The sequence below is a fragment of the Trichosurus vulpecula genome, chromosome 6, assembly GCF_011100635.1.
Source record: "Trichosurus vulpecula isolate mTriVul1 chromosome 6, mTriVul1.pri, whole genome shotgun sequence".
Lineage (NCBI taxonomy): Eukaryota > Metazoa > Chordata > Mammalia > Diprotodontia > Phalangeridae > Trichosurus > Trichosurus vulpecula.
Window position 1 is genome coordinate 155,552,890 of NC_050578.1, and position 11,820 is coordinate 155,564,709.

The 11,820-nt window shown below is 41.2% G+C and overlaps 1 protein-coding gene across 2 annotated transcripts in view; it reads left to right on the plus strand.

The window, feature by feature from the left end:
- KDR (kinase insert domain receptor) overlaps positions 1–7,172 on the plus strand; it is a 51,104-nt gene extending 43,932 nt beyond the window's left edge. Inside the window, exons 28-30 of one of the 2 annotated variants that reach the window (XM_036763695.1) lie at positions 2,754–2,850; positions 3,664–3,749; positions 5,481–7,172. In XM_036763695.1, coding sequence (XP_036619590.1) covers positions 2,754–2,850; positions 3,664–3,749; positions 5,481–5,697 — 400 coding nt within the window. In that variant the 3' untranslated portion in view covers positions 5,698–7,172. The remainder of the gene's footprint in view (positions 1–2,753; positions 2,851–3,663; positions 3,750–5,480) is intronic. The other variant, XM_036763696.1, reaches the window with a different exon arrangement.
- Positions 7,173–11,820: the final 4,648 nt, after the last annotated feature.

The following is an 11,820-nucleotide window of genomic DNA, read 5'->3' on the forward strand; positions in this document are numbered from 1 at the left end:
TGTGGGAAGAGGCAAAAAGTCAGTGTTGAAACAACACCTAGTGTTCCAGACTAAAATTAATTAGTGCTCAGGGTAAGCTTCTACCAGCTATTGTTAATAATTGATACTTAGAAAGGACCTGGAGGCTTATAAAGCAGCTTATCTGCATATTGGATCATTGGAGCTTCCCAACAACCATGGGAAGTAGGACTACCTCATCTTATAGATGAGAAAACCCTAGATTCAGAGAGCTCACACTGCTAGAAAGTGTCAGAGACACACTTCATAACTAGATCTCTTACTCTATCACCACATCATTTCCCCTACCCCTTTGAAAGACCATTATGTTATTTCATGGTCATGAGTATATTTTCCCTCTTTTCTTCAAAATGATCAAAAAGAATGAGAATCCAACTTATTGCATCTTAGCTCAGTCTGTGGCTTTGCATATGGTCCTGCAATAGAGAGGAAGTCACATTTGAGAGGAAGCCAAATGTGCTCTTTGGTTGGTCGGATGTAAACTGGGGCTGCTAACACTTATATACAGAATCATGGAAAAATAGGACATGACAGTCTCCCAGCAGACCCGGCTCTCATTTTCTGCCCAAAGGCTTTCTTATGTTCTTTCCAGCCTATTCTTCCTGTTATCTAGCATTGACTTAAAAGCCCAAAGGAAACAAAATCCTTCAAGTAGATCTTCTTGCTACACCCTAGTCCTCAGCTACGTACCTTTTTCTTTCTCTTTTTAAAAGACTCCACAAGCAATTTTCAAATCTTCTGGTGGAAATAATGCAAAACCCAAACCAGCTGCAACTCAGTGGAGTTCATCGGACACAGGGCAGAGTGGTTAAACTAGATCTTGATTCTTCTCTCCTGGCTTTTGTCTAGATGGGGCGGGGGTGGGGGGGGGGTAGGAAGAGAAATTACTCAAGCAACTTTCCTCTTCCAGGCCGATATCCTAACTAGGAAGGTGGCTACCCAATTGAGAAAGTAGTCAGTGATTTCCTTCTGTGCTGCTTCCTTTGCATTCAAAGCTTCTCAAGAGCAGTCTTACTTATCTTTTGAATGAGTGATAATTTTATTTTTTAATTGATTTTGAATAAACAATCAGCCCCCAGTGATCAGTGCTATACTCATAATAAGTGCCCAGCAAAGACTCAGGATTATGGGAGTTAGAGCTTCGAAGGTCCTTAGAGATCAGCTCCATCGATCCCTTCATATTGTCCAAAGACAGGGAGTGACTTGCATCATACAGCTAAAAAATGACAAAGTTAGGATTTAAATCTAGATCCTCTGACCCCAAAGCTAGAGATCTTTCAGCAGCATCTTGGTATTTGTCAGTTGATCGGCTGTGTTCCCTACCTTTTCTCCATTTTTCATTCTCTGAATCCTTTCAAAGGCTCAAACACAAGAGAGCTCTTATGTCTAGGACTACCATGTCTAGGGTTTGGAGTAAAGGACTTACTCCAGGACTTTGGAGGGAAAGGACTTCACATCAATGCTAGCACCACCGCGTCTAGGGTTTGGAGGAAGGAAGAAGTTACCGGGAGAAAATGGCCTGCTTTTCTCCCTCTGTGTTATATGCCTCTGCTCAGTGCAGGGATTTCCTTGAGTTTCCTTGATTGTGGATAGGGAAAATTTTTTGTCTGTCTCTCCTGCAGAGACACACGGCTGGGAGGGTCTTTCTCAGGGGATAAGAATCCCATTTTCTCCATAGAGCAGAAGAGTGAATCAGGGAGGGCTCTCCTCTCATTTGCATTCTGGGAAATGATGGCTCCCTTCCCACCTTGAAGGGAACAAACAAGCTTTGTGTTTATGGAGCATTTTTCTTCCGGAGAGCACCAACTCTTCATGCCTAAAATACCATTTGCTCTTATCTTCTTGCTTAGGAAGTCCTTCCTTTCCACCCTCCAGTGCCTTCTCCTATAAGGTTATCTTTCATCTAATTAGTATTTATCTTGGTTTTTTTTTTTACCTGTTTATATAGTTTGTCTCTCCCATTAAAATGTAAGCTCCTTGAGGCTGGGCACTGCTGCTTTTTCTATGTGTCCCCAGCAGTTAACACAGACCTGGGCATATAGAAAATGTCCTATTCATTACTTTTTCATTTGTAAAGTATCTCTGTGAGATAGGAAAGGCAGCTCAGCTTAAAAATGGGGAAACTAAAGCAAGAAGAGTGTGTGTGTGTGTGTGTGTGTGTGTGTGTGTTGGATTATTCACATAGTATAGCAAGAGTCAGGACACTATACTGTAATGAGTACATTGTAAATGGAGACAAGAGGCCTTCAGTTTCTTGCTGCATTTCCTAGCCCTTCAGTATGACTTACAGGTGTTTCCTCTGCCCCAATGTATCACTGAACTGTGAGACATTACTTGGAAAAAGAGGCACTAGGAGATGGCTAAAACCAAGAGCAACAGTTCCAGAAAGGAGTCCCATGAAGGCAGGAAGTAGAATTGAAGGGGGCTGATTACTTAGCTCACTGCTGCTTTCTTTAGTCCAGCTCCTGGCCTCAGAAATCCAACCCAAAGAAACAGAGACTCATCCAGACCACTTGGTTTTTATTATACTTTTAAATGTACTTTGCAGGAAATTAAATTTCTAGCATTTGCTAGGAGAGGATGTTTCTAAGTTGTTGTTTTTCTTCTTTTTTACAATGGATGTTTTGAAGACCATTATTGGCCTTGTAGTTAAAAGATAATGAATTTAAATGTTACTTATGGCATCTAAATTCAAGGAAGCCATCCCTAAAATATAAATATTTGTTCTTCTACAGTCAGTATCTGCAAAGCAGCAAGAGGAAAAGTCGATCAGTGAGTGTAAAAACATTTGAAGATATCCCGTTGGAACCAGAAATAAAAGTAATCCCAGATGTAAGTATGGCTTCTAAAAACAGCTTTAATCAATAATACATGAGATGAAACATCAGGTAGATAAATATTAATTTAGGTATTCATACTCTGGGACCCCACTATACTGCTCTCCTTGGACTCCATAAGACATAGGGCAGCCTTTTAAGGGGGGATAACTTTATAACAAGGGTCTTTTTGTTTCTTTAGTTACTAAGTCCTCTTGGCAGGGCTATCAGACCAGTCAGTGTTATCCAGAATTCTGCAACAGAGCAAGTAATATTACACTGAGCTTCTTCTTCCCAATAGATTGGGGAATATGTATTCCTCAGCAGAGGAGATAGGAATCACCTCACCTTCTCTCTCCACTACCTAAGATAAATTATCTCCTTGTATTATATAACTGTAAGCTTATACTCAGTTCAAAATGATTCCCTGCCCCTCCACCCAACACACACACATACACACACACACACACACACACACACACACACACACATACACAACCAGAGCTGGTGCACAACAAGATGGCTCTCCTAGATTCTAACTATGGCTCTCTGATCCCACTTTTAAAATGGTGTCAAAAGTGTAGGGAGGATGACAGACACGGCCACACAAAGGAATGACATCTCCACCTATAAAAAGACTGTGTAGCAATAAACTCTAAGTCAGACAAGGCTCTGACTTCTGGGCTCCCAAAGAGTAGAATTCTTTGTGGAAAGCTGCAGAGGAAAGGTATCAAGTCACGTGGGTATCAGAGAAAAGCTTTGACATCTTTAAACAATTGGTCAATGGTTGCCCTCACTCAATGGCTGGCATTTTGTTGTCTCCTAAAAGGAAAACCAGACTGACAGTGGGATGGTTCTTGCGTCCGAAGAACTGAAGACACTGGAGGCCAGATCCAAATTGGCACCACCATTTAGGTAAGGTTCTGCCAGATAAATAGACACATGATAATGTGCTTAATAAAGAGTTATTGGCTATTGATTCATTCATTCATAGGATCATAGGACTTGGAGATGGAAGGGGCTTTAGTGGTTACCTTAATTCAATTTTCTCATTTTATACTTGAGGAAACTGAAGCTCAGAGAGAGAAAATCACTTGCTTAAGAAGATATAGCTAGTTAACAACCACTATGATTTCAATCCAGATCTTTTGATGCCAAAACCCAATACTCTCCCCACTGCTTAGATGACTAATGTGGAGATTGCTAGGTGGAAGTAGAAAGAGGAATCATCAGATACAATGTGGCCAAGATGAATGAGGCTATTTTAATCTCTTTAAAATCTTTATGGTCATTAAGATTTTATTTAACCTGCCCATGAACTATTTTCTGTGTACTTTAATGAACAGTGCATGTATTGCCCTGTGTGGATTTGGCATACAAATAAGTTGAGATAAATACACGTTAAAAACTGGTTGAGCTATTAATTATGTAGTAAGAAAAATTACTTTAATTTACCTTAATATGGCTCAGTAGGTATTTGTGTTTATTCTGTCCAGGTGTACTGCACTTTAAGCAAAATATATAGCCAATAGTATATATTGGCAATATTAGAATACTATTCTTTTCTTTGCAAAATAATTCACCACAATGTTCAAATGGCAAATAGCAAGCTGCTTAAAGCATTTGAATGTCATTCAAGGTAGAAAAATCTGACTTGCTTGCAGAGTTTTTAGTAACCCAACTATGGTGTAAAATAGAATATTAATGGTTGAAATTGACATAGAAAGAATCCTGAAAAGGGCCACTGTGATGCCTTTAGGTCACAAAGGAAGTTAAAAGCCTGTTAAGTATAGATGCTTTGGGCACCAATATAGTTTCACTGGGGGAAGGATGCTAGGCTCATGAGAAGATTGCAGATAATAGATTTCTTGAACAGTTTTTCTGGATTGTACAAACCTAGATATTTTGTATGTATAACTTTGAATGTCCAAATAATGGAACAAACTATAAATGGTATATGAAAATACAACTCAACATATTTTAATTAAATATGGTTTATATTTCTAAGTTTCACCATATCCGCCATGTTCCATGAGTCCAACTCATTAAGGACATTTTCTGGTTGTTGCTGAGTGATTCATCTCTTTGGTTCCTCCAAAGAATGTGGTTTTGATGAGTCAATAGCAGTTCTGACATGGCCTCAATTGTGTGCATGTTGAAGGTTATTAATGCTTAAAGTTGCACAAGGATTTTATTAACACCATTTCTGTGTCCTCTAATCCCATCTCTGTGAGTGTAGGGGAAACACAAATAAACTTTCAGAGCATCCTGATTTCTTTTAAGATCAGGAAAGAGCCCCCTTAACTTGGACAATTATCTTATAAACAGCTGGTCAATCAGTGAGGCCATAAACATGTTCCATTGGCAGAAACCTTTGCATCCCTTTGGATAAATGTCTTTCATCTAATCTAATGCTTGAAAGATCTAGGCCTGAATAAGGGGGCTTATCACTGACAACCAAATTCATGCTGGTACCTGAAAATAGTCATTATCCCAAGCAACCTGATATGTTGATTAGCAACAGGGAGAGATAGGAATGGGTACCACTGCTCTCTGGGGAGATTACAAGGCCCCATGGGGTTAGGGTTGGGAGCAAAGGGACAACCTTCATTTGATATACTCATTGTGTCATCATTTATTCCACAGTGCACTAATGCCCAGTAAAAGCAAAGAGTCTGTGACATCTGAAGCTTCGAACCAGACCAGCGGCTACCAGTCAGGGTATCATTCTGATACAGACACCACTGTTTACATGAGTGAAGAGACAGAACTCTTAAATCCTGGGGAAAGTGAGCCCCAATCCTGTAGCACACACACACTTCAACCTGACTCTTGGATGCCGCTAAACTCACCTCCTGTTTAAAGTCAAGGAGTTGCTTCTATCTCTCCAGAAGTGGAAATCACATGGATTGTCCTGCAGAATCACTGCTCAGATATTGGAAAGCTTTTGTTTCCTTATCAAGGAAATAGCACATATTTGATTCTTGTACAAAAGAAAAGAAGGACCTCAGTTACCAGGAAGCCAGTTGAGCAGTAGCAAATGACAAATTTTTGCTGGGAAGAAGTCAGTGACTCAACAATGAATGTTTTGAAGGCACATTATCTGCCTTGGCCTTATCTTCTCTCTTCATTCCTTTGTTCATTCATTCCTTCAAAAAGCATTTATGAAGTCTCTACTTTGTGGCCAGCTTTGGTCAATACAAATGAAGTAGAAGTAATGGTCCCTGCCCTCAAGAAATTTGTAAATTAGTTGGGAAATCAAGATACACACATGACATGGTCAGGGAATAATTCAGGGCATTACAAGTACAACTTTGGGAAATGTCATGGTGGATTGTGGTTAGTCTACGAAAGTTTTATAGGAAAGAAGTGTCTTGGATTGAGCCTTAGAAGAAGTATTTAGATTGGTAAAGAAGTGGGTGGTGTTAATTGAATTGCTTCAAATGAATATGGGAGTCCCTAAATGAAGCTGATTGACAAGGAGTGGGAGGGAGATTTACTAGGAAATTTTAAGACCTCAGATGAGGGTATTGTGATTAGTGGGTGGCGTGCTCTTTCTTAACTGTGCTAAATGAGAGTCCCTTATGCTATTTCCGATCGTGCTAAATGAGAGCCTCTTCCGGGCCTTTCTGTAGTTCCAGGCCAAACTAACTCCAGGAAGGAAAAGATATGACTCTGGTTCCTTGTCTCCCAGGCTAATCTTTTATTCAGAATACCACAAAGAAAGAGAAACTTCCAGGCTTAAGCTCCCAGGCTTCAGACCCAGAGTCCTTTGGGCTCTTGTTGGTCTTCCCTGGATAAAGAGCACATATGGCTTTGTGAGAAGTGTTCTGTTAAAGGCTAAATATCATTTGACTCAAGGCAGCACCATGAAGGAAGACGTTTGTTATTCCATTTCCCTCTAGTACTTTAATTGTTTGGCCACTCCTGCTCCAGTGACAATGGACTTGGATTTGTTCTTTCTTTGCCAAACTTTCAAACATGTCTTTGTAGCCAGAGTTCTAATAACATCCACTGTACATTTAGATTTTCTAACATATGAAGTTATTTCTACTGGATTTATGCCTTCCTATCCCTTTTCTTAAAAGAAAAAGAAAAATGTATTTTTTTGTACCATAGTGTGAAATGCTGGGAACTATGACTATAAAACACGATATGGCAATACAGTATTTATATAGCCTGTTTATGTAGAAACAAATGTAATATATTAAAATATGTTCTATATAAGGAATTTTGTACTATTCACATTTTTATATCTGTGTTATGCAGCATGTCAAGGAGGACAATGTTTTTAGAAATTGATGCCATTTTATTAAAAAGAAAGATTGTTCCCTTTGCAAGGCTTCAGACTATGCCTATTATTTTAGAATCCACTCATGCTATCAAATTTAATATTGGATTTCTACTTTTATGCCTATTGTAATTTATGCCACCAAATGACATGTCACTGGTGCTGAATAGTGGTATAGCTTAGGGTCATAAAATCTTGGAGTGGGAAGAGACCCCAGAGGTCATCTTTTCAGTCCATCCAATGCCCCAAACATGAGTCCTGCCAACAACTCCACAAGTAGCCATTCCATATTGTGCTGGAAAATCTCCAGAGAAGTCTCCAGACTTCTACCTGCTGAGGTAACCTATTCTATCTTTGGATAGTTCTAATATTTAAGGATTATTATTTTTATATCGAGCTGAGATCCAATCCAACCCAACAAGCCTGTCCTGAGCAAGACATCGTACTAAACACTAGGATGATAAAGGGAGGAACAAACATTTATTTAAGTACCTACTATGTGCAAAGCACTTTACAAATATTATCTGATTTGATCCTCACAACAACCCTGGAAAGTAGGTGCTATTGTTATCCTCATCCTTCATCCTGAGCCTAAGAAAGGTTAGGTGACTTTTATTATCTGAGGTTAGATTTGAATCCAGGTGTTCCTGACTCCAGTATTCTATCACTGCATTACCTAGCTACCACTCACTCTTGGCTACAGCAGGTGGGAAACTGGGCCAGATTTGGAAAGGAAAGAGCTATTTAAGGGATGGAGTCCAAGGTTTTTGACTCCCTTCCCCCACCCCCCGCCAATTTCCTCTTCAATTGCCTCCACCCCCAGCTTAGACACTAACTTAATGTGTGAGAAACCATATAATTCATATCTACCTCTGCTTTTTTCCAAGGAGAAATAAAGCTAGGTTTTTATCCCCAAATCGTGGAGATACTGGCAGCCCTAAAAGCAGACAAGGCTTCTAGTTGTGCTATTTTTCTTCTCTTAAATTAAGAACATCTAGGGATGGCACACATATTGCACTCAATACTTGTATTTTTTATCTCAGCCTCTGTTGAAGGGTGGGGGTGCACTGAAAACAGTACTCTTCCCTGATCCAACCACAGCTGGAATACTTTTGGTAGTTTTTGTGCCTTGTGAGGAAGGATATTGTTAATCTGGAGAATATCCAGAACTGGGATGGGTCTCCAATCCATGCCATATGAAGATTAGATGAAGGAATGAGGGGCACTTAATCAAGAGAACAAAAAACTGAGGGGTGACATGATTGCAGTCTTCAGGCTAAAATGTGGAAGAGGGCTTAGATTTGTTCTACTGGTCTTAAAGGGTAGGATTAGAATCATAAGAGTACAGATTCAGAGCCACTAGGGACCTCCAAGATCACCTCCTCTAACCCTTTAACATTACAGAAAGGAAAACCGACACCCAGAGTGGTTAAGTACCCAATGGCACACACTTAGTAAGATGGAGCACTCATCCCACTGAGGCATGCTGCAGCTCATGGAAGCTCCAAAGAGGTGCAATTAGATCTGGTGTAGGGAAAATCTTTGTAACACTGAGAGATATCCAAAAGTGGCCATAGGAGACAGAGGGATTCCTCTTCCTTCAGGTCTTCAAGCTAAGGCTGGGGGACCATTTGTCATGTGTACTGTAGAAGGGATTCCTTTTGAGGTATCAGTTAGATCAGATAGCCTCTTTCAGTCTGAAATCCTTTGATTCTGTTGCTCTGAAAGAAGAAGAGATACATTGAAGACAACACCAGTATTGAATTCAGAGGATCTGGGTTTTAATCTTAATTCAGCTACCTACTACCTATGTGACCTTAAGCAAGTCACTTCTGGGGCTGAAGGTCCTTCTGTGTCAAATGAGGATTGGCCTAAGTGAGCTGAAGGCCCCTTCTAGATCTAAAATTTGGTGATCTTGTGGGTAAAGAAACTGTCTTGGCCAAAAAGGGGGCGGGGTGGGGGAAGGATATCAACAACATGCTTCAGCCATTGCTACTCCCTTTAACTAGAATAAAAATTTCTTGTTCCCTGTTCTCTTGTTCTACTGAGCTCCTTTGTGCCCCAAAGTCCATCTAGTTGCTAGGTTTTTGACTGAAGTATTAAATTCACAACTCAAAAGAATGTATTCCATTTAATATGGCCCAGAGAGATGAGTCCTAGGTCCCTTTCACCCTTTGAAATAACATATGAGCACACAACTCAAGTCACTTTCCAGTGCCTCCCTTCCCTTCTTCATAACGTAGAGCTGCTAACACTGATCTCTCTTCTTAGTAGGGGTGTGAAGCTTAGCTAAGTTATAGATGAGGAAACTGGAAAACCTGGCAGAATAGACACAGGCTTTAAACTCAATTTCTCTGACTCCAAATCCAATTACTCTTTCCCCACCATCCTATCTGTGTCATGCTTCTTTCCCAGGCTATAAGTTCCTAGGAGGCAGGGACTGTGTCATAGAGAATCACACTTGAGAGTTGGAGGGATCCTCAGAAATCCCACCATCTTGTCTTACAAAAACTGAGGTTCAGTGAATGGACTTGCCTAAGGTCACACAAGTGCACCATACATGGAAGGTTGTTGCCCACCTCCCATCCCGGTGGGACACTCTAGGATGGTCTCCAATGCCAGGCTGCCTTCTGATGGGCAGACAACTGAGGCACCCCTGCCTCCTGACCCCATATCTCCATCTGCTCCTGTTTGCCAAGAGGTGGGCCTCCTTGGATTTTATAGAATCCAACATTATCATCTGCCGAGGAGGACCTCAAACAGTATAAATTCATACCTTCCTTGATGATCTCTCCAACTCCTGAACCTCTGCCTGGGCTCACCATTTAGTGGTATTCCCATTCCCTTATACTCACCTCATCCTACTGACCCTGAACCACTGGCTGCCAATAGAGGAATCCTTAGTCCCCATGCTGAACTTTCTGCTACTATATGCCCGTTCTTCTTAACCCAACAACTCTACACCCTCCCCCCCCAAAAAAAAACCCAGCTCCAGATTGGCAGACCCTACCACTGACCTCTAAGACGCTTGTTCTGTCATGAAAAAACTCTTTCGTCTTAAACTTTTTTCTTATTCCTTACAGCTTTTGGGCCTCACTTCCTGGAATTGCTTCCAGTACTTTCCAGTCCAGACTACACTTTCTCTTATGCCCTCTGCCTAATTGGTCACAATGAGGGAGTGAGAATACTACTCCTTTCTCTCCATTACCTCTTCTTATCCCTCCCTATAACCAACTTCACTAAGCTACTTCTCCTTTGAAATTCATGATATCCAAATTTATCACTCAATCTGAATACTGGCCACTGTTATCTACAGGTCACCTCTCTGCCCCCACCCCAGTGTCTCCTTCCTTCTTCAATGAGCTCAGTGCCTAGCTCAAAGTCTTTCTCTTTTTCACAAACTCTAAAATTGCTTTTTTTATGATTGCAATCTTTTATCATCCTGTCTTTCTCTCTATCTTCTTCATCCTCATCATGACCCCATCTCCTCTACCCTCAGCTCCTTCCCAGGACATCACATCAGCTTTGGCTCCCCTCCCCCATCCTTCTTTCCCTATTCCAAGCCCACGGTATTATCTTCCACTCTTGGTTCTTCTTGCCCCCTTGTCCTATTGCCAGTCATGCCTTGCCAAGTCCCATTTCCCAATTACTCCCACCATCTTTCCCTTTTTTCCAACTCACACAATGCTGAATGGAGTGGGACGATATCATGGGTTTCTTGCACCCCACTCCCCTACATGCTATCCACGATCCAGCTCCACTGCCTACTTCCAATTCCTCATGCATCATGATACTCCATCTCCTGACTCCATGACTCTGTTCTGGCTGTGATTCAGGCCTGGAATGCGCTGCCCCTTCATCTCTGCCTCTTGGGCTCCCCACTTCCCAGAACACTCTGCTTAAATTCCACCTTCTGTAGGATGCCTCTAGCACCCCCTAACTACTAATGATTCCTCCTTTCAGATTATTTTCCATCCATCTATACGTTCTGTTAGTATCTGGCATATATCTAGTCATTGGCATATTGTGTCCCCATTAGAACAAATGCTTCTGGATTTGGGGGGGGGGCGGGTTTCTTTGTATCTCTATTGCTTACTTCAGGGCCTGGTACATAAGTCCTTAATAAATGCACGCTGATTGATAGACAGTAAGAATCCAAGGTCAAACTTGAATCCAAATCCTCTGACTCCAGAAACAATGCGCTGTCCCTTGAACAACACTGCCACCTTTAGGCTCACAGCTTTGAGAACTAGAAGGAACCTTAGAGATGATCTCAACAGCCACACCCATTTTACGGATGAGGGAACTCAAGGTCAGAGAGGTTGTGTTTTGCCCAAGATTATGTAAGTAGAGAGGAGATTTGAACCCACTCCCTGTGACTCCAATTCTAGTTCCCTTTCCACCACATTATGGTGGCTTATTTTAAATCTTTGTATTTCTAGTAGTGCCTAGTTTCATTGAGATGAATTGTTTTTTGGATTAAATGTATACGAAGTATTAGGGTCTCCATATTATACTTCCCCTTCTAGCATCTAGGTGGCACAGTGGATACAGTGCTGGGCCTGGAATCAGGAAGACCTGAACTCAAATCTGTCATGGGGATATTTTAGCTGTGTGTCCCAGGGCAAGTCGTGTAAGTGCTGCTTGCCTCAATTTCCTCAACGGCAACATTAGAATAATGACAGCAGGTACCTG